We start from the raw sequence: 22289 nt of genomic DNA on the forward strand, positions 1-22289 counted from the left end.
TTAGCATCTTGATGGATTAATGACTTTGTTTGCGCAATATCTGGTGATTATTACTCTCGAGTTGCTCAAATACCAGAACTTTCGGATCTACAGTTCTTCAAACTCCTTTCTAACATATTACCTGATAATCAACATTAAGCCAAATTCCAGATTATATATGAGTAGCTCATCGCGCTCTTTGTCCTATTTGTCTGTTCCTGAAGTGATAAATTAAAGTGAAATGGGTTTCGTGAAGCTCGGCGGCTAATGCCACTTACCAATGAAGAATCGGTCAGAATACAGCCAAAACTTACTAAGCCTGAGAGGTTGCTAGCTAGATCAATGACTGATTAGAATGCTTCTCCAGTACTTGTTACTATGATTGGAAGCTATGATGATTTCGCGAGAGTTTTGTTTGGCGTTAAACGGATGGGTACTAGGAAAGAGACCAATGAAATGCTGCACAAAAAGGCTTTCTTATTGATATGTTAACATATTGAACCTCCTTCGGACAGTTTTATGAGCTGTTAAGGGATACAAGGCAGGATGTCCTTTTACCTTTGAGGTTGTTCCTGAGTTAAATCTCTAGCGGTTCAAAATAAAGCAAGAAACAACGAACAAATGAGAACTGATTAGGCTGCTGGAGAATCTCTGAGGCTACCATCACGATGAATGGGCTCTTGAAGGGCTTACTCACCGTATAGCTCTAGTCACGTGACTTTCTTGGCTTTTAGTTACTGCGAAGGCCCCCATTTAAGCCACTTACAAGCTTGGGCTGTCAAGAAAGCGATGATTTACTAATAACCAAGTCATGTTCCAATTCAAACTAGTTCTATTGGGTGACTCATCCGTTGGTAAGTCCTCGATCGTTTACCGTTTCGTTAAGAACTCTTTTGACGAGTTTCGTGAAAGTACCATCGGTGCAGCATTCTTATCGCAGACAATCAAGGTTAAGGAGTCCGATGATGGTGAAGAGACTGTGATAAAGTTCGAAATATGGGATACAGCTGGTCAAGAACGTTACAAATCGTTAGCTCCCATGTATTATAGGAACGCCAACGCAGCATTGGTCGTTTACGATGTTACGCAACAAGATTCGTTAGTCAAGGCTCAAAGTTGGGTTAATGAGTTGAAGAACAAGGTTGGGGATGACGACTTAGTGATTTGCCTAGTAGGGAACAAAGTGGATCTTTGTGACGAAGACGCTGAAGATAATAAGAGAGCAGTCGGGACAGAGGAAGCAAGGAGTTACGCCAACGAACAGAACCTTTTATTTTATGAAGTTAGTGCCAAGACGGGACTAAATGTTCAGCAGATATTTCAAAGCATCGGTGAAAAGTTGTTTGAAACCAAGAGCGAAGAGATCGCAGCAGCCAAGAATCGACAAATAGGCTCTTCGAATGACCATGTCAATGTGCAACTACAAAGAGCTTCCACTAACGATCCAACATCGTGCTGTTTTTGAAAGAGAAACAGTCATGTGCGTCGAACCATATATCATGTAAGTTTGGATTCATGTATAACTTACTTTATACCGTACGTACAAAATACATAGCAACCTTCTTAGTGAGAAGAAATTATTAATTCTTCAGAGTCTTTAGGATGGACTCACCGGCCTTCTTGACAGCATCGGCAGTACCTCTAATATACACAATGTCGTTGACTTTGTCTGATCTCTTTGGGACGTTGATGATAGCACCTGAAGATTCTCTGATCACCTTGATCTTAGAACCACCTGGGCCAACAATCTTGTTAAACTTCTTAGGGTCTGAACTCCAGATATAACCAACGGAAGTGGCCTGAGGAGCCAAAGCAATTCTTTCTTCAATAGCTTTGACGGCAGCATCGATAGCAGCCTTCTTGCTAGAAGCAGCATCCTTTTCGACAGACTTCTTTGCGCCTTCTTCCTCTTCGCCTTCGCCAAGGATGGCGCTCAAGTCCACTGGATCGTAAGCCAATCTCCAAGGGACTTGTCCTTCTTCGCTGGACTCATCAGAAGTGATCTCTTCGACAGTGAACTTCAATTTGTCTTCGTCTGAACCACGCAATCTGTCCACTGGAATGTTCAAAGCCTTGCGAGATATTTTGTTGGCCCTCTTTGCTTCGTTGCCGTGTCTGACATTGATTGAGTGTTCGTTCCTTAAGCTTTGAATAAAGGCACCACGTTCGGAAACAAATTCATGCAACTTAGCTGGCACCAAAACCTCATGGTCGAAGTTGTCTCTGATAATTTCTGAAATAATCTTCTTCTCAGCCTTATCAACATTGGCTGGCAAACCTACAATAGTAACCTTACCAGTTTCTCCTTTGTTTGGAACGTTCAAAGTAATGCTGAATTCAGATTCCAATTGACGACGAACCATACCAGCTGGACCAATCAATGCACCTTGTCTTTCGGTAGGGATATCAAGCTCCTTTTCAATGCTATTTTCACCTTCTTCAACAATCTTGTTGATTTCCTTAACAACAATATCAACGAATTTCTTAGGACCTTCAACCTTAATTACATTGGATTCGGAGTTTGCGTTAGGAACGTCAATGCTCTTGTTTCTGTACTCGTCACCGCCTGCCGCAGCAATGATTTCTCTCAACTTACGACCACCGCTACCGACAATAGTTCTGTGGTACTTCGAGTCGATGTCCAAGGACTTCTTAACAAAGTCAGATGCTTCAGCAACAATGTCATTGACCTTCTTTGTGGCACTTTTGATGGATTCTCTGGAACCAGTGATTTCTAATTCAACTTCACCTGTCTCCTGGACCTTAGGATCGGTTGCCTTTTGTAGAAAGTCCATTTCCACACCATATTCAGCCCTTATATCATTGATCATGTCACCATTCTTACCAATGATTCTTGGGACGTGCTCAGCTGGCACCTTAACAACTGACTTGTGACCGTTTTCCATTTCGAAATCAAGTAGAGCCTCCAATTCTTGGTACGCCTTTGCGACACCACGGGAAGGACCTCTGATGGTGACGACCTCTTCATTTCTTGGGAAGAAAATCTTGACGTTATACTTTTCTTGTAAACGGTTACGGTAAGCACCTTGAGGGCCTTGTAGGTTACGGTGGTACTTTGGAGCTGCGATAAGCTCCTTAGTGATGATGTCTGCCCATTTCTTTGCCTCAGCGATGATGAAGGCCTTGGCGCGCTCAACGTTGTATTGCAAACCAGTCAATGTAACCAAAACAGGCTTTTTGCCATCACTTTCGGATGGTACGTCAATTTGAATATCATACTTTTGACGTAATTGCTGAGTATTAGCACCCTTAGTACCAATCAATCTGGAGACTGCATTGGCAGGAACTTCAACGGTGTCCTTGAACTTCTTCGATGGAGACTTTAAGATCGACTCGACAGCCTTGTTAGCGATGTTGACTGCTCTTTCATTACCGCGGAAAGTGACCTTGCTTTCATCTGGGGAGTGCAGCTTGATTTGTAAATGGCCTTCTTCCTGGCTGACATCTTCTAAGATCAATTTCAAAGTGGCGCTACTTTCACCAAGCAAAGAATCTTGAGTCTCAGGAGCCATTTCAAGAGTCTTGGTTTCCAAAGCATTTTGCTTCTTACGGATGTCGTCCAAGCTTGCATTGACTTCACTCAAAGTTTCGCTGATCTCCTCTGCCGATGGCTTGAAATCATCGTTGGAAGTCAAAGCCACCAATAAGATGGCATCGTTACCAGAGTAGTAGTCACCGAACTGAACAAAAGCAGCGTTTTCTTCTTGGCCCAACAATGCATGTTTACTTTCCTTGTGAAATAATTCATAGTCGACATCATCGACGATGGTAGTATCTAGCGGAGTAATGTCATTGACCAGAGCGATCAATTCCTTACGAACAGCCTTGATCTCCTCCTTTTGGTCAGCCTTGCCGCTGATGTGAATGCTGACGTTATCAGATAAAGCTAATGCTTCTGGTGTTGGTAGCACAACTTTGATCGTTGGATGAGCCTCTTGCAAACCCTTCAAATAGTTGTACTTCGCAAAAAATAGAGCCAAGTTCTTGGCGTGGGCCAGATTCTTACCATGAGATTTTGAGATATCCAAAGTATCGACTGTGTAAGTCTTGGATGAAGATCTAGCGAAATCAATGGCTTCATTAACCTTAGAGCGGGGACCGACGAATGAAACTGTATCAGCATTGGCTTTGTTTGAGAATTCAACGATAACATTGAATTTCTCTTTAATCTCCTTGGCATCAATCAAGAATTGGAACTTTGTTGGGATAGCAACTTGTTCGATAGCAATCTCATTAGACAACTTCGCCAAGTAATCTTTGACGTCTTGTTTGGCGATCTTAGCCTCCTCTCTTGGACCCTGTATGGAAACAGTGTTATTATCCTTGTTGAATTGAACCTTGACATCATCTTTGGTGTTCAAATCAGACAAATCAATGAAGGATAAAACTTTAGCGTCATCTACGGGGAAAGTAATCACAGCATGCTTGTTCTCGTCCTTAACAATATTTAAAATCTTTTCCTTAGCCAATTTAACAGAGTCAATATCACCATGGATGGACACATCAGCAGTGTAATCGTTCAAATCCTCGTCGTAAGAGTCTGGATTATTTTCCTTAGCGACATTGATCTTCACATCACAAGAGTCCTGAATCTCGCGGATATTCTTACCACCGGAACCAATAATAGCTGCCTTGGAGTTGGAAGGCACTTGAATGACATCGGTAATTGGTCTAGTCAATTTTCTAACCAGTTCTCTTCTACCGGCGTACACGTTTGCTGGGACACCAGAGATCAGAAAAGTACGAGAGTTCTTGGAGAGAGTGGACTCAACAGAAACCTTATGATTTTGCTTAACCGATTGAACAATACGTGAGAATTCAGGCTTGCTTATAGACAACTGAGATTGCAAATCTAAAGTGAAAGCCTCCTGTATAGTCTTTGACCGCATTGGTCTAGAACCAGGGTTCAAAGCCGAAGGAGAAGGCGAAGAGGAAGAAGAGATTGCAGGGGCAGCAGCAGGTTTGACATTTGGACCCCAAGCAACCTTTGTACTAGCCAAATCTGCGTTAGAACCCAAAGATGGCAAATCTTTCAAAGAAGGCAAAACCTTAGGTTTAGGAGCCTCTTGTTCAACTTGTTGAGAACCAGCTTCATCCCCAACCTTTTCAGTAACAGAAGGGATAGAATCGGCCACGTTTGGAGTAATTTCAACGTTCATTTCGTTTTCAAGAGTCAAGGACATCAGAGGAAAAGGATATTATTAATCAGTTAACAATAAAAACCAGGTAAAGAAGCAAACCAAAGAGCAGGGGAAAGAAAGTGGGAGGAATTGAATTTTATAATCGACAAAATTTCACACAAAACCGTTTCGTTCGACTGTTATTCGATTCTATAAATCTTCAAAGTGCTGTCCTTTAGTGTAGATCAACCATTAAAATTTCAACATACATAGTAAAAAAAAAAATCTAAGCCTCACGTGAAAAAACCTTCAACAAACGTTATAGTTATAATAAACGTTATAGTTATAAAACTCTCCAATTCTAATATACACTTGACTATTCGCCGATTAGTTCAATGGCTGGACGTTGTCTGGGAACTTGCCGATAACGTTACCTGCCGGACTGTAACTGCAGATGACGTAGTTGCCCCAGGCGTTGTTGCAATTTTTGATACCGCATCCGAGTTGGGTGCTGCCCTTCCAGACGACTTGGGTGAAATGGCCAGTGGCAGATGAGTATGATGGGTTACTGTAATCGTAATCCTTGATTTCGTCGTACCAAGCGTTGACGGATCCAGCGGCATCGTAACCTGCGGCCAGGTTTTCACCGTATTTACCACCAGAGTGGGTTAGAGTACCTGAACAATCGTACTTGTCAGCATAAGCCTGTGCGTAACTAGCCAATTCATCAGACCACGTTAGAGATGAAGTGTCCTTGTGTAGAGCTCTTTTGTCGTTGTGAGCTTTTAGGATGGTAGAGGCAAAGCCTGAGGATGCAGTAGAAGTCGAACTTTGTTGAGCTGAAGTGGAGCTCGAAGTGGAGCTCTTTGTCTGTTTAGTGGAACTGGAGCTCGAAGTTGTTGGAGTCAACGTAGTAGTGTCCTTTGTTGGGGAAGTGGTTTGAACGGCAGAAGTTGGGTCCAGACTCGTAGAAGCAGAAGTGGAAGCTAGCAAAGTAGTTGAGACTGGAGCTTCAGCTGAATTTGTGGCACCTCCAATGACACTGTAAGTAGTGTGAGTTTGACCGTTTTCAACGTAAACTACACCTTGCACACTCACAACGCTTTCCTGGTGCACATGCTGGGTGACAGTAACAGCTGCACCGTTAGCGGTAGCGACAGCAGCAGCTAGTAGAGATACTTGAGAAAATTTCATGATATAAAGGACTGGACGTGTTATTCGTAAAGGAATGAAGGAATTGAACAAAAGCTAATTCTTTGGTTGTTCTCTTGCATCAGAAGTCCATTACATCGTAACAGTGATCGATCTCCAGCGCTTATATATCAATTTAAAAGTTCTTCCAGATCAGATCTGGACCATGATGTTACAGATCAATCTCAGGTGTGTTTCAAGTTGAGAGAATCGCGAAAAGTGGACCATTCCCCAAAAACGTCTAGAACCGCGAACCATATATCTTACCATCTGCGGTATAGGGTTCTGACCCCATCAGCATACCTTGTCGTTCATCTGTTTCATCCATTAGTTCTGCATGGTTAATAGTTCTGAGATTTAAGTTTTTGCCTATTCGGGAGTGAAAATTGGCGACTCGGTCCAGCTCGATCGTGGTCGAATAAGGAGACGTCGCATCTGGCATGAACTTGAGATCTGGGCCTCAGTCGTTGGCTGGCAGCTGAACTGCGCCTACTGGCTGGGCCTGGTAGTCTTGCAGCGACGTGCAGCGGCGAGAGCCCGGCGAGAGCTCGGCGAGACAATAAAATCTGGCACCCATGACGTGGAGGAATGAATGAATACCCAGAATCAAGTGATGTCAATTCTAGCCAGAATCGAATCAAGTATTGACCCACATTAACGAAATTATGCTCATGCCTGTGAGATACAGACAATATTAAGGTTCATGCCTCACATAGAAGATCTTTGCTCATGACCATCTCCAACTGGTGGGTTTGACTCTATAAGTTTACTGACATCAAATACACTATGGGCATGTGGCGTAGTTGGTAGCGCGCTCCCTTAGCATGGGAGAGGTCTTCGGTTCGACTCCGGACTTGTCCAAATTTTGTTTTTTTTTGGTGTTATTTTTGTTTATAACAATAAGCCAGGTGGTAATTGAAGGGGTACAACTATCTAACAATTCAAGAATATAAATAATATCCAGTCGTACCCAGTTGATGACGAAGTCTGATCGAGAGATTATCTACTTGTATGCCGGAGAAAATCATCCAAAAGTGAAGTTGACCCGTGAGAGGGAGTTTACCAATGTAAGAGGTTTGCTGGAATATTTCCATGGGATTCAGGATACATTTTACGTTGAGTTTGAGACCAGTGAGACTATTACGGAAAATTTGAAACTACGTTGTACTTCTTATGGTGGTGATGAATTTGATGGCTCTGTACCTTTCTTTATCCTTGAATATGACGAGATATTGGATTCTTTTTACGTTTGGAAATCTGAGGGCCAGTGGGAATTAAATAAACTGATTGCGACTTTGTACACTGATCACTCAAATAAAGGTTCACATGCGTGCGGTGAGATTTTGAGGGAAAGTCCGGAATTTGCCAAACATCCCAGGAAGAAATTGATCGATCTGGTAATAGATAAGTTGAATGTGGATTGGTCACGAATTGATATCGAAGAGTTTTGGTTACAGCTCGATCAAGTGCTGGCGCTCGATCAGGACGCTAAATTGGATGAATTTTCGTTCAAGAGTTTGATTTCTGTCGCTGTATTGAAGACCAAGGTGAAGGAAAATAAGAGGATGCTTCAACAGGCTGTGGTGCAATACCATCGACTGATGAAGTCCAAAGAACACACGGAGATCGAGCGAGAGGATGAGAAGAGAGCTGTTTCACCAACAGATCCGGAGTGTCCGGGACCCATGTACGCTTTTGGGAAGATAAACAGCCAAGGTGATCAAATTGTAGCTAATTTCAATCGTCATTTCAAATTAATGGCCGAAGATTACGAGACGTTTGATCTAAAGAACTGGGGGCAAATAACTCGCAAGTCAAACCGTAGGAAGCCTCGAGGCTCACACACTAAAAATTGCATTTCAAAAGTCAAAAGTTAGCTAACAAATATATGTAAATATGCTTTAAATTATCTGTTCTTCGCACTTTCAAGTTTAGTTCGTTAAGTCATCTTTTCAGAGCGCCCTTACCTAAAATTGACATAAAATCGTAAAAAGACTTGATATAGAAAGGTGAAACCCTAGCGTAGTGGTAGTTTGAACCTCAGTCATCCAGAGACAGATTGCAATGCTATTCAAATGGCATCTAAAGCCCATACTTACAATTGATTAAGATTATACATCACTAAGTACGGAAGGTGTCTAATTTCTCTATTTCAAGATGGATAATCTTCATTAACTTCAACGATTTGAAGGCTATTGACTGCATCCTTGACGCAAGTCTTTCAAAGGGCCAATGCTGAAATTACAGGTTGTTTTGGTACCTCCGAGTGCCCAGAATGGACCTGTTCCCTATGGGTTCACTTCTAGTACAGCGGACTCCTCTCGGTTGATAGCATCAGGGTCCGTGTTTGGCTCTGGAGTTCCAAGAAATGCTGACACTTCTTTACCTTTCCCTTCAAATTTGAGTGCGGCCAATACTACGCTATATCCAAACCATTTTGCTCAGACAAAGCGTAAGAAATTCCTTCATTTCACTAAATCTTCCAACACCTTGCTGGATCTTTCATTGGAAATTGTACAGAAATGTGAGAAGATGTATCCAACAATGAGCGAGGAAATCGATATATTGAGTCTTCAGGATAATAGTGGTTGCGATTTGGATCCCGACTTCTATGTGAAAGATGTCTTCAATATTGATAATACGGTACGAGTAATCTTGAAGAATGAGATTATTATAGATGATTCATCCCCAGTCTCAGGGTATAGGTTCACGAAGAAGAAAAAGCTGAATAGCGGATTTGCTCAACCCCAAGAAGTACAAAATCAATCGGCACAGACCTTACCTCCTGCATCGTCCTCTACTGGTAATGGCGGCATTCTTAAGATCGCAAAGAAGAGGCCTTCTACATCGGTAATGAGGCATCCAACAACAGGGACCATGAGAATTTCTACGCCATTGGCTCATCAGATATATCCTCCACCAAACAGTAATCGAATGGTCTCCAATAATTCCGATGATGAGGATGCGAGCGAAAGATCTTTCCTACCACCTCCAGCTCAACCGCAATCTCCACCCATTAGGATCAGCTCTAGTATGGAGAATAATAAGAGGATTAGATCCGCGGTGGAAGAAGACGCAGTGTCTCGTTCAGAGACGGTAGATCCTGATAAGTCAAAACAACAACGGCTCCTGTCGGGTACGCCGGTGGCGAATACTATGACCCCAAACAGAGTCACATTAACTGGCCAAAGAGTCGTTTCAGAACGCATGAGCAACGGTAGCAGCCAAAATGGTTCCATTTTCACCGCCAGCTCCACCTCTGGAAACAGATTAGGTTCTGCTGCAAACACCAGGATTACTTCTGGGATGTTAAGCATACCTGAGCCACGTATAGCTGAAATCGAAAAGGAATTGAAAGAAGGTCCTTCAAGTCCAACCTCGATTTTGCCAGCTGTTCCTCATCGGATTCCAATGAAGGAGCCATACCAGAAGATGGCGATTGATCAATCCGACGATATTTCTTCTTCTGATGAGCAGGACTCAGAGTCGCAGGTGAAAACGTCTGCGCAGCGTCAAACATCAATCGCAGATAACAATGGCTCTCCTGTAAAAGAAAGCCCACTCGGTGAGAATCATTTACGCAATGTGCATCTCGCAGAGCTTCCACGTTCCAAAAGCGGCTCGGTTTCAGCACAAAGAAAAACCTCGCTAGAAGCAAGAGTCGAGAACAAAACAATTGGCGTGGTACCTCAGAAAGGTGAGGAAGATGAACCGGTAAGAAAGGAGAGTTTTTCTGATGAAGAAGGAGAAGAAGAACAGGATGTTAGAGAAGAAGATCAAGGATTGCAGCGCCAACTTGGTCTAACCAATGAAAAAGCTGAAGCTGATACAGGCGAAGAGGAAGAAGAGAATGACGGGAACGATACCGTGCTAATCACAAGAAATGAGCCTGACAACAAATCACACTCAAACACTAGTATCCATAAAACAGATTTCCTCAAGCTGATGGAGGGCGGGTCTACTGATTTCCCACCATGGTTTGGTCAACATGGATCAAAGGGAAAGCCATATACAACTGTTTTGCATAAGGATATCGACAATTCGAAGCCCGATCCAAGAAATATCATACCTAGAGATACGCCAAGGAGCGCGGCAAAGAAAGCCGCTCAACTGCTATCTGGGAAGCAAGGGCAAAAATCGGAGCAGCACGATGATGCATCAGAATCTCCAAGCCCTTCTAGCAGTGATATTGAGACAGACAGTTCACTTGACTCGGACCATGATAGAATATTCATCAATGAGAATAATTCCGTAAGATCCCTCAATTTGCGTCCGTTGAAAGAGAAAGTCATTTCCAGCCAAGACCTGAACTCGAGCGATGCAGTTGCTACAGATACTACACAAAAGGACACCAAGGTATCACAGAAATCCAGTGCGGATGAAAATATTCCTTCGAAAGACAAAGTTGAGAGTGGACAAAGTAGCGCGACAGAACCAAGTAAGCTGCCTCTTCCAGTTGATGAAGTACGAGGCAACATTATACAGGGAAATGAGAAGCCATCTCCTCGCAAAACAATTAAAGAACAACCCGAGGCCGTGGCCGAGAAGCGTGTATCAGAGCAGTTAAACAGCACTAAAGCGGAATCAAAGCCTGATGTGCAGCCGTCTGCGCACAAGGCACAGAGTTCCTCGCAGAAAACTGATTTATCAACCAATAGTCATAACGGGACCGATTTAAAGAGCACCACCGCTGTCGCCGGAAAGACCGGGAAAGCTCAAGATGGCCAAAAACTTAAGCTATCAACCAAGGCTTCTTCTGACAACAGTGACGAAAGTAGGAGCCCGTCGGTACCTGCCGCTCGTTCTCAACCAACAAAGAAGGAAGAAGCTGAAATGAAGCGTCGAGAAAGAGAGGCTGCCAGAGCTGCTAAACTTGAGGCGGCTCAAAAGCTCAAAGCCGAAAAGGAAGCACAGAAGGTGGCCAAGCAAAAGGCCAAAGAGGAGGCCAAGTTAGCAAGAGAGGCAGAAGCAGCTAGGAAGAAGCACGAACGAGAGGAGAAAAAGAGGTTGAGACAAGAGAAGTTAGCAGAGGAAAAGAGAAAGCGTGAAGAAGCTAACGCTAAAAAGAGCGAAGAACCAGCTGTGGTGAAGAAGGCTGACGAAAAACCCGAAGAGAAGGTAAAACCTCAGAAGGCCGTTCTTGATGGGGGTGATAAACTGAAGGAATTGAAAGCCAAATTCACCAAATCCAGGGCTTATGTACCAGCTGGATTGGCCCGTCAGAGCATAAGGCGATCTGACGATAGCTCTGAATCAGGAAGCTCGGATGACGAAAGCTCATCAGATGACTCTAGTTCTTCTGATGAGGAAAGTTCATCCATCTCCAAAAAGTCTAGGCGCCTAATTGTAGACACACCCAAAGGAGCCTTGAGTTCGGCTCAGAACAAAAGTGCCATAAAAGAACTTCCTGGAGTCGAAGATGTGCCACAATCCACCCAACGCAGCAATCCAGCCAGCCAGGAAACTCCTAAAAAGACACCAAATAAGATACCAGTTACAAGATTGATGGAAATGTCGTCACCTAGTTCCTCTAAAGGGGACGGTCAGGCACGTCCCAGCTTCCTGCAAGGACTTCCTCAAAAAGTCCGTCCTTCTCTGAGCTCTTTATCCGATCTGGTTTCAAAGGGCGTACCAGACGTTAGAGAGAAGAGCATGACTGTATCACACCCGGCTGCAAAGAAAGTGGCAACAAGCATGAGCGACGACTCGAATGACGAAGACGATTCTCTATCTGAATCGTCCGACTCAGACTCTGATAGTGACGATTCTTCTTACCGACGGAGGTAGTTTCATCAGTGCAAAGTCAGCAAGTACTGCTCTCGGGAAAAAAAAGAGAGGCGGAGGTTTCGCATCTTTAATTAAAGACTCCAGGAAAGTCTAATATACCTGTTTGTAAATCTAAAGAATATTGTATTTCTCCGAATGCCTGCGTGGATGTGTTTGATATCCTTAAGAAATGCACCGTAGCTATTATTACACATTATATTATTATACCTCTGCTAATTTATTAGTACCCTTGATGAAGTTGATAGCCTCTTGTCTGTCAACTTCAACAACCGTTGAGATTTTATTCTCATATTTGACTCGGAAGAATTTGTCAGCGACTTGTAACATGTCGGTTCTAAAAGTTGTGCAAATGAACTGAGCATTTGCTGATAGAGCCTTGATAATCCCGGCCACGGCAGTCCGATACTGTTTATCCAAAGCCGCGTCTATCTCATCAAATAAGTAGAAAGGAGCCGGGTCCACCATTTGAATAGCCAAAATCAAGGCCACAGCGCAAACTGTCTTTTGCCCTCCAGATAGCTGTTCGACATGAAGCTGTCTCGTTTTTTTCGAGTTAAACGAGACTGATATCGAGACCCCAGTATACATTGACTCAGTTTGAGTTCCATCATCATCACCCGTCATTGCAGTGTCATTCTCGGCATCAACGTCATCATCTCTTGCGTCTGAACTGCGGTGTATCACCAGCTTCGCTTTACCTCTGGGAACTAGCTGTTCGAACACTTCAGTAAAATTCCTAGAGACATTCTCGAAAGTTGAATCTACTGCTGCTACTTTTTGTTGTTTTAGTTTCACTATCAAATTTTGTATTGATGTCTTCGATTCGTCAAGCTCTTTGGAACGATCTTCCAACTCGAGCTTCTTTTCATGGAACTTTTTAAAGTTTTCGAAAGCTTTCTTGTTGACGTTCTTCAGACCCGAGATATCCTCATTAACAGCGTTGAGCTTTCTCAGCAGCTCTTCACTGGACAGGTTGCTAAAGCTATTCAACGCTTCTTCTGCGAGTAATCCAACTTCCCTTATCTTTCGCTGGAGCTCCTCACGCCTAGACGCCAACGTTGTCTTTTTCACCATAGACTTTTCAGCATCCTTCTGAAAAGTCTCGAGCTTTTTCAGTAGCTGAGCTTGTTGACTGTTCGCTTTTTCAAGCAGTGACTCGTTCTTGCCCTTCTCTGCTTTCAAGCCTTCGAGCTCCGTTTGTAGCTCATCAACTTCCTTGCCGCTCGATTCAAACTGCTTCTCAAGTCCTTGTTTGTCAGATATCATTAATTCCAAATCGCTTTTCAAGTCGGCAACCAGAACGTCTCCATCCTGATGCTTGCTAGCTTGAAGCTCGCTCTTCTGAGGCAATAACTTTGAATTGAGTTCTGCGGTTAGAGAATCGATCTTGGTCGTTATGCCTTGAAGGGCTTCTGTTGTAGTATTCAGGTTTTTCTGGACTTTCTGGAGTGTAATTTCCAAATCGTTCAGTTCTTTTTGCTTCTGAGCCGAAATCTGAGTTTCAAACTCTGATGTTAAGTCTAAGGTATAGGAGTCAATCTTTGCTTGGACGACTTTGATGCTCGTTTCAGCTTTCTCGCGTTTTAGCTCAAGGGATTTTGCAGACTCCTCCAGGAAAAGTTTCTCACTGAGTTTGTTGTTCAGCTTAGTCCTGAAGCCATCGACATTTGTGAGAATAGTTTCTCTCTTGTTGGAAGCTACCCTAATTTGACCATTCATGCTATCGATTTCTGCATCCGCTGTGTGTATCTTTTGCCTTATCTGTTCAAGCTCATCTGAAGTCTTTTTATACTGGGTCCTAGCATTTTTCAGATCCTTCAATGATTCCAATCTTGTCTTCTTATGATGTTCATGGTAACCTCCAGTTAATAGACCGCTCTTATCAGCTCTGTCACCATCGAGTGTTATAGCGTCAAGCTTATAGTGCTTCGCGATTTTGGATCCCGCTGCAAGATCTCTGACAACTATCGTCTTTCCAAACACGTTCTTTACAACACTTTCGAATTGAGCGTCGAACTTAATTTTCTTGATCAATGGAGTGCATGAAGATTGTGCATTAGGTGGATAGGTGATATTTGGATCATTATAAATCCTGTTCAAAGGCATGAAGGTGACTCTCCCACCTCTCATACGATAAAGCTCCTGTATCATGAGTGACGCGGTTTCATCCGTATCAACGACAATGTGAAATAAGGAATTACCACCAACAACCTCGGCACACATTTTATACTTTTCATTAACTTTAATAAGCTCACCCAATGTCCCAAAGACGCGTCCCTCTGGTAGCCTTAATTTCTCAGTAATCTCTCTGACACTTGCAATTCCGTTCGCAAGGCTCTTGGCCATAGTTTCACTAACACTTCTCTCAGAATTTTTGACGGTATCCAATAATGTTTCTGAGATCGTTTGCAGCTTTTGCTCTGACCTCCAAAGCTCCTTTCTCTCGTTTATCTTTTCCACGTATTCCGCTTTGAGATCATTGACCTTTTTCTCTATATCCTCTATCTCAGCAACTACGCCAGGCCCTCTTACCGAGTCTTCCAGTTCTTGTATTTGTTCTTCGGTAGCGTTCAACTTCTCATGCAATTCGTTTCTTTCATTGTCAATTTGACTCTTCAAATGGGTTGTGTTTGCAAGCGTTTCATTCAAACTTCGCAGCTCCCCTTCAATCCACTCATTCCTCTCCTCCACCGTCTGAAAATGGGAGTATTTTCCTTTCATTAGCAGTAGATCTCTTTGCTTTTCTTGTAAACCAGCAAGTTCTAATTTGTAAGAGACCTCTTCTTTACTGAGAGATTCGAATCTGGGCGAGATCTTTGCCAGCTGCGCTTGTTTAGCCTCGATGGCCTCGTTAATAATCGCCAGATTTTTCCTGTTTAGATCGGATTGTTCATCGTAAGATACCACCTGTCGCTGAAGGTCCCTTATTTTTACATTCAAATTAGCAATGGCATTCGACAACTCGTTATGTTTACTTCTGGCTTGTGACAATTCTGCTGTTTCTTTAATCTTTATGGATGATTCCAAATTTTGCAAATTTTTGTTGATCTGTTCAACCATGTCTTCACGTTTGTCCAGTTCAGTAATATAATCGTGGGACGAGTGAAGCGTTACGTTATATACATCATCCATTTTCTCGATTTGGTTGATGACATCATTCAATTCACGGTCATACAAAGTAAACTGAAAAGCTTTACGATTTCTCTCCAAATTATTGAAGACTTCTAGCTCCTTTCTTTCTTCCTCCATTTCACTTAGTTTATCATTCAATTCTTCCATTTCCTTCACTATCTGGGCCCTTTTTTGCTCGGTTTGCTCCATCTTCTTCAAAGATGCACGCAGTTTAACTTCAAAAGATTTTGCACCAACAACATCTTCCAATAATTGTAGCCGCTCTTTATCCTTAGCGTTAGTCAAGGCGATAATACGACCCTGCGGAACAATGTTGTATGGATTATTCATTGAGAAACCTGCGCTTTCGAGCATTCGAACCACATCCCCTTTAGTGACATTCCTATCATTCAACTGGTAATCATCCTTCTTCAGCCCAACCGTTCTTCTGACAAGAACTTCATCATTTGATCTTGGTGCTACACCCGATGGAAGGATTATACGGTGATCCGGATCATGAAACACAATTTCCACAGAAGCACTCATCACAGAACCAGAACCCTGATGAATTAGACCCTGCCTCTCCTCTCGTTTCAAATTGGAATAATCACCACTTAACACAAACCTTATAGCTGCAAAGAAGTTTGACTTTCCTGAACCATTGGAACCAATAACGATATTATGATGTGGAGAAAAATCATCAATGACTGTTTCATTACGGTAGGTCTTGAAACCCTTGATGATCACACGCCTAATATACATCAAACAACAACCAGTCGATCACTTGATTAGTGTTGATTAGTGTTGATTAATGATGATGAATGGTCGATGAACCGGTAAAATAGGTCGCGTTTCAGTTGACGCGTCGCATTACATCACGTGACTTAAAGAGATTCTATTACTTAGTAGTCAAATAACCATATTAACGACTACTTTCATGTGTCAAGGAATTAAAAGGCAAAAAGATAATGGTTGCTAAGAGATTCGAACTCTTGCATCTTACGATACCTGAGAATTCCGTGGTGCGTAGTGTTGCTACACACAAGAATCGAACTGAAGATTCTTGAATCAGGCGCCTTAGACCGCTCGGCCAAACAACCATTGTAATTTGATGGAGAGTTTAGACTCAAAGAGTGTCCCACGACCAATGGTTAATCACGAGAACAATTTCTTAAAGTGGATCAAATCATCCTTAATGAGACTTTCATCAATCAATAGTACGACTTGAGTGGTTTTGCCAAGCCACTGGGTTTATATCCCCTCTCTCACTACGCAGAAGGCTTGACTCCGCTTTAATGTAACAATCTATTGAGTTAATTAACTATATTATGGATGAAAAATGAATCAATTAGGTGGGTTGGCCCATTGTAAAACGTAAATCGCAGCGGAAACTACGATAATACTGACGGGCAAACTCAAAATGGCGTAACCCCAGAACAGAATGCTTGCCATTTCAGCTTCGAAAAACTCATTGATTTGAGTAATCTGAGTCAATTGAATAGCTGGCGGGGAAACGGTCAACAGGAAACCGACCACTAAGAAGATCGGATCATCTAGGATACTGACGTTAATGTATTTGACAGCGACAGCGATTATGGGCAGTAGGAAACATGACGGTAGGATCATACGACCGACAATAGATCCAATGACTAGTTTATTATGCTTGTGTGTTTTTCTGAAAGTTTCATCCGATGGGAATAGATTGGAACCCAACACGATAATGATAAGTGGGATAGACACAGACCCCAATTGGATGATAGCCTCCGAAAAGGTGTTATTGATAAACCCATCCTTGTGGAAAAGTTCGTGTTGAACCGGTGGGATCGACGCAACTATTACGGAGATAATCATTGAGTAAAGAGGTGGATTCAAATAACTTCTCACACCAGCGACAAAGGCCGCAGCTTTATCGAAAACTTTGGACCACCATGAATTGGAAGAAAGCAAACTGTTTCCTACCCCAGTGTACGAAACAGCAGACTCTGAAGTAGCTTCACTAGCTCTAGACTCCTCCAAACGGGCTGCAATTTGCGAAGGTGGCATATTTTCAGGATTCTCACCAGACCACCTTAACAAAACGTTGTAACCCCAACTCCATCTTAACATTTGACCAATTTGTTGAAAGATCAACAGGTACAAAATACCTCTTGAAGCTACATTGTCCCTACTATCATTAGGAATTTGATCCCAAGTCAAACCGGGCAATGTATAAGCCAAAGATAGAGTCAAAGAAACAGGTAAAGAATTACTATTACCAAAGATCGAGTTGGCCACAACAAAATTAGTCTCATCTTTATCCAAACGGAAGAATTTAGCCATTAATCTCCCAGAGAACCACGAAATACCCGTTGTAATTGCAAAGAAAAATGGAATAACAGCGATTTCCAAAATCTTGGCCATTGACAATGACCTCGCAAGTTTACTGAAGATCAGACATGGTGTGAAAAGATCAACATTGATCGCAGAGATTATCTTTTGAGCATTTTTCGGAAGTAAACCGGCGTATGAACTCCAAAACCCGGCTAATGCAATAATAACAACTTGTAAAACTGATTCGAAAACCAGGTAGGCTATATGACCAAACGAAAAGGTCTCAGCAGTAGCTATCATATAATGGTATATCTTTTCCCTCAAATAGCCAAATGAAAACCAAAAGCTTGTATGAAAAAAAGGACACTAACAGAAATAAACTTTTCAAATCAAATCTATTACTAACCAAATGAGCTAAATCAAGAATGAATACGTAGTTATTATATAGATGGTTAATGACGATTAAGATTTCACTTGCTGCATCTGAAAAAAAGTGCAGTTTCACTTTCTTAGATAAAGAGACTTACTGCCAAGCCCCTTTCTGTGGCGGAGTGGTAAAAGAAAGACACCCACCACGTGTTGGGACCGGACAAACCATGGCAGGACCGGACAAACCATGGCAAGACCGGACAAAAGCACATTGTCCGATTTGCCATGGCTATTTCGGACAAAAAATTACTGTCCGGTTTAGCTATGGTTTGTCCGGTCCCAACACGTATGGTAGCGCCACTCCTAAATGATAATAAGCTCCATTCTTTACTCTATGCTTGAATATCGATATATATGGGTATAGTAGTTACAATCAATGCTTTAGAAGAGTAAAAACTGATCCTTTATGCTGTGGCATCACGTGCGTGCATCGCACAGGGTTCGCGCTACAAGCTACGTATCACATTCAACTCATTCATCACTTATCATGACCATGCGATACTATATCCCCAATGAAGCTCCGTCTTCTGTACATCTGCTGTGGTTGGCTGGTAAAAGCTCTAGCCCATGACTGTGACTTGGAGCGGTTCGAATCGCTATCTAAGAGTCTCAAATATGACCCTGCATCACTCAATAGTTGCCAGCAGATAATAGCTCAATTGGAAGATTGCAGTGATTTAAACCCTAAATCTAGACAAAGACTTCTTAATCAATTGTCATATAGGGCTGGCATTATTCAACTTTCTTTGAATCAGGATTTAAATGCCATAGCTTCGTTTGAGCGTGTCAATGGCACTGAAGACTCCTTCAGTCATCTATCCCAAAAGAGGGTTGGAACATTGTATGCCGAATTTGGGATGTGGGACAAAGTCGATACTGAGAACGAAATACGGCAGGAGTTCCAGGCCATCAACAAGTCGGTTCATTCGAAATGGGACGCGAACCACGATGTTGCACAGATTGAACCTGAGTTACAACATTTACTTCGACTATCTCCCTATAGTCTTGAGACTAGGAATTTTTATCTCGAAACTTTACTTGTGAAACTTGCAAACAGTATGGATGTCTCCACGGCCCATGAGACCATAAAGACTAATGAAATAGTACTAGACAAGTACAGCTCTAGGATCTCTTTGGAGAAGAGAATACAAATGCATTACACTTCGGCAATAATCCAAACATTTATTCTCAATACGGAGCCTACACACTTGCGAAAGTGTCTAGCTCTAGACATGAATTTCGAACCATGCCGAAGGTTAACTCTTCTGCACAACAGGTTGAAGAAGGTTAATCCAGCTCGCCCACAGATACTAGATCCAGAAGTATATGTGACTGGAGGAAGAAATGGTGCTGACTGGCAAAGAATCGTGCAGTTCTACCTAAGAGATAAGAAACCTTGTGCCAAATTGCCTTTGGGCTACAAATTCGAGAACAATTATAAGCTCGTATTGCGTGTAGCACAGATGTCATTAGAAGAACTATTTACCACCCAAGGGTCCACCAGTCGCTTCGTTACCGATTTCCACAAGTTTATCGATGTTATGCTATGTCAGGCCGCCACTGAATCACCCTCAACAAAATCGATGACCCAGCAGTTTTGCAAATTATCATTCGAAGAAATCATACCAGCTGACACTAGGAAAGAGATCCACAGATTGAGCACGACTAACCAAAAAGGTCTCGAAGCTATCTTGACAAACATCTGGAATTCATACCCACACCTTGCCGTTTATGTGACTCAAACTATTCTCAGTGAGTCCAAAAATCCTCCCAGTGCGATCCAAGACGAGTTGCACAAGTTCTTCAACGAGAACCACCTGGCAAAGTCTGCCAACAAATTGATTCAAAACCAGTACAATACAATCAGTAACATGATAAGGGAAAGGCAACGGAAACATCAGCAGCAGCAGCAATGGAACTTCCAACAACAACAAAAACAACAACAATATTATAGACAACCTCCGCCACCAAACACCCCACGTACTGATAGGGATTACTATAAAATTCTGGGATTACCAAAGACTGCGACATCCAAAGATATCAGAAGAGCGTACCTTGATTTCACCAAGAAATACCATCCTGATAAACAAGGACAACTATCTGAAAAAGAGGAGAGCAAGATTCATGAAAAGATGTCGCAGATCAACGAAGCTTACGAAACTTTGAGTGATGACACCAGACGTAAAGAATACGACCAGGCCAGGTCAAGTGGATCAAGAAGCGGCCCAATGAACCCTAATATGTTCAGACACGCAAACGCAAGAGAAGGCCAAGGCTCGTCACACTTTGGTAATAATTTTAAAATGAATTTTGGATTTGGTTATTGATATAAGTTAAAAAGAAAAGTCCATCACAATACAAAAACTTTTAAACGATCAAGTAGTCAGCCCTGTACTTGAATCTTGGTTCGCCGTTCAAGTCCATAGTCTCGACTGTGGCGTTATTTCTCTCGGGGAATCCTTCCAAAGAGTAACCATAAGTGGCCACGGAGTGGGCGATCAATTGAGTGTTGACCATGAATGCATCCCAAGCTAAGTTGTCAATGTCGTCACATAGACTGTGGTAGCACTTGTCTAGCACTTTACCGTTCTTGACATTCTTCTTTTCAGCACCGGTTGCGATACCACCTGCTGGGATACCATTTTCGATGAACCCGACATAGTCAGATCTTCCATCAAATGGGACCAAAGTGTAGGTTAAGTTCTTAGACTTGTAGTACTCGATGTACAAGTTCTTTAACTCTTCCGAACCCTTTGGATCGTCCTTATCATTTGCGTCATAAATTTCGTACTCGTAATTTGGAGAAGCCATCATATCGTAGTCCATAAACAATCTGATCTTCAAGTTTTCGTCTCTAGTCAAGTTGTTAGCGTAATGCGTAGATCCCAACAAACCCTCTTCTTCGGCAGACCACCAGGCGAAACGAACCTTGTTGTTAATCTTGAAATGGGTCAATTGCTTGGCAACGTTTAGCAAAGAAATTGTACCAGACCCATCATCGTTTAGACCGGGCCCTTCTTCGACAGAGTCAGAGTGAGCACCGAGGGCAACAATATTGTCCTCATCACCGTGTTTAGTGTCTGCAATGATGTTCTTGGTCTTAATCCTCTTGACAAAGGAGTCCATATCAAATTGCAAAGAGTAGTGGCTGTTCAAAAAGATACGCTTGATCAATTCCTTACCCGTAGCATGAGTAACACCGATCGTAGAGACACTGTGCTTAGACACAGATCCTAAAGTACCACGCAGACCGTCGTTGGACTTGGCATCGTTATCGAAGATAACCACTGCATGGTAACCAAACTTACCTGCCAACTCACTCTTGTTACCGAAAGAACAGGATCCTCTTTCAATAAGAGCAATCTTCCTCTTTTGCCTCTCGTGAGGTGGCTTTGGGGTTACAGACTCGAAATCAGCTGGATCACAACCCAAATTTGGAATCTGAACCAACTCACCAACAAATGGTTTCACAGGAGGAGATAGAGAAAAAGCTGTAGTATTTGGGAAAGTCTCACCTGTCTTTGCATCAGACAAGTTGAATGAGTTGATCTTACCAGAAAGAGCACTGAACGCCTGCACAGAAACATCATAGTAATCTCTCATATCATCGAACTGCTTTAGGATATAACGAATAGTCTTCCAGTGACCAGGGGAACCAATCACACGTGTTGGATGACCATACTGTCTAGTAGAAGCGTTTGCAATCCTCAAGATATCATGTGCCGTCTCGTTCAAGTCATCCAGTTCAATCTTGTCCTGCAATTTCTCACTTTCAACCATTGGTTTCAAAAAGTATGGAACGTGAGGCTTTGGAATCAATGAAGAAACAAAATCGGACTCATCATCCTCTTGCAAAAACTGCCAGAACTGTTGCTCATCGGTTTCCACTGGTACAAAAGCTTCTTGGAAAAACTCTGGTAAAACAAAAGCAGAGCCCACTCTGCCAGCGACTGTTACAGCAGCGATAGCTGTACTTAAAGAAAGCTTCATCAGGGATCTGTCAAACCGGTTTGCGGAGTTGCAAGCCAGGGACAAGATGTGAGATGAGCAAACCCTGTATCTTATATACCTGTGAACCCCTTAAAAGGTTTTCTTACCCGGCTACAGAGAAAGTGGATCTTGCTACTTGCTATTATTCTATTACATTATATTATTATAGTATTGTATTACTATACAACTTTCTCATACACTGCTTTATACACTGAACATTATCCTATATACTCATAATTCCATTGAAGATTACTTTAAATATTGTACACTAATTATTTCTCATTAAATACTGTAAATTAAATGATAATAAGATATTAAATTGTTATATTCAAAAAATTCAAAAATAGGTTA

The 22289-nt window shown here is 42.4% G+C and overlaps 9 protein-coding genes and 2 non-coding genes across 11 annotated transcripts; 5 read left to right on the plus strand and 6 right to left on the minus strand.

The window, feature by feature from the left end:
• Window positions 1-790: 790 nt before the first annotated feature.
• YPT52 (Rab family GTPase YPT52) lies at window positions 791-1444 on the plus strand (the record flags this gene model as incomplete). The annotated part of the gene is made up of 1 exon (XM_003680904.1): window positions 791-1444. One exon carries the CDS (start codon window positions 791-793, stop codon window positions 1442-1444), a length of 654 nt encoding a protein of 217 aa, XP_003680952.1.
• A 115-nt stretch (window positions 1445-1559) lies between these two features.
• SCP160 (Scp160p) lies at window positions 1560-5183 on the minus strand (the record flags this gene model as incomplete). The annotated part of the gene is made up of 1 exon (XM_003680905.1): window positions 1560-5183. The coding sequence occupies one exon, from the start codon at window positions 5181-5183 to the stop codon at window positions 1560-1562; it is 3624 nt and encodes a 1207-aa protein (XP_003680953.1).
• Window positions 5184-5507: 324 nt separating this feature from the next.
• On the minus strand, window positions 5508-6314 carry PRY1 (sterol-binding protein; the record flags this gene model as incomplete). Its single annotated transcript, XM_003680906.1, has 1 exon — window positions 5508-6314. The coding sequence occupies one exon, from the start codon at window positions 6312-6314 to the stop codon at window positions 5508-5510; it is 807 nt and encodes a 268-aa protein (XP_003680954.1).
• Window positions 6315-7099: 785 nt separating this feature from the next.
• TDEL0Dtrna1A lies at window positions 7100-7172 on the plus strand. Its single transcript has one exon. It is a non-coding gene; the product is annotated as a tRNA-Ala (tRNA).
• A 116-nt stretch (window positions 7173-7288) lies between these two features.
• On the plus strand, window positions 7289-8188 carry FPT1 (chromatin-associated RNAPIII regulator FPT1; the record flags this gene model as incomplete). Its single annotated transcript, XM_003680907.1, has 1 exon — window positions 7289-8188. One exon carries the CDS (start codon window positions 7289-7291, stop codon window positions 8186-8188), a length of 900 nt encoding a protein of 299 aa, XP_003680955.1.
• A 355-nt stretch (window positions 8189-8543) lies between these two features.
• On the plus strand, window positions 8544-12098 carry NET1 (Net1p; the record flags this gene model as incomplete). Its single annotated transcript, XM_003680908.1, has 1 exon — window positions 8544-12098. The coding sequence occupies one exon, from the start codon at window positions 8544-8546 to the stop codon at window positions 12096-12098; it is 3555 nt and encodes a 1184-aa protein (XP_003680956.1).
• Window positions 12099-12299: 201 nt separating this feature from the next.
• Window positions 12300-15971, minus strand: SMC3 (cohesin subunit SMC3; the record flags this gene model as incomplete). The annotated part of the gene is made up of 1 exon (XM_003680909.1): window positions 12300-15971. One exon carries the CDS (start codon window positions 15969-15971, stop codon window positions 12300-12302), a length of 3672 nt encoding a protein of 1223 aa, XP_003680957.1.
• A 207-nt stretch (window positions 15972-16178) lies between these two features.
• Window positions 16179-16309, minus strand: TDEL0Dtrna1L. Its single transcript has 2 exons — window positions 16271-16309; window positions 16179-16223 (listed from the first exon to the last, which is right to left on the minus strand). It is a non-coding gene; the product is annotated as a tRNA-Leu (tRNA).
• Window positions 16310-16553: 244 nt separating this feature from the next.
• Window positions 16554-17819, minus strand: TDEL0D01630 (uncharacterized protein; the record flags this gene model as incomplete). Its single annotated transcript, XM_003680910.1, has 1 exon — window positions 16554-17819. The coding sequence occupies one exon, from the start codon at window positions 17817-17819 to the stop codon at window positions 16554-16556; it is 1266 nt and encodes a 421-aa protein (XP_003680958.1).
• A 641-nt stretch (window positions 17820-18460) lies between these two features.
• Window positions 18461-20275, plus strand: JEM1 (Jem1p; the record flags this gene model as incomplete). Its single annotated transcript, XM_003680911.1, has 1 exon — window positions 18461-20275. The coding sequence occupies one exon, from the start codon at window positions 18461-18463 to the stop codon at window positions 20273-20275; it is 1815 nt and encodes a 604-aa protein (XP_003680959.1).
• Window positions 20276-20315: 40 nt separating this feature from the next.
• APE3 (aminopeptidase Y) lies at window positions 20316-21938 on the minus strand (the record flags this gene model as incomplete). Its single annotated transcript, XM_003680912.1, has 1 exon — window positions 20316-21938. One exon carries the CDS (start codon window positions 21936-21938, stop codon window positions 20316-20318), a length of 1623 nt encoding a protein of 540 aa, XP_003680960.1.
• Between the last annotated feature and the right edge of the window lie 351 nt (window positions 21939-22289).

This window comes from Torulaspora delbrueckii, chromosome 4 (genome assembly GCF_000243375.1).
Source record: "Torulaspora delbrueckii CBS 1146 chromosome 4, complete genome".
NCBI lineage: Eukaryota > Fungi > Ascomycota > Saccharomycetes > Saccharomycetales > Saccharomycetaceae > Torulaspora > Torulaspora delbrueckii.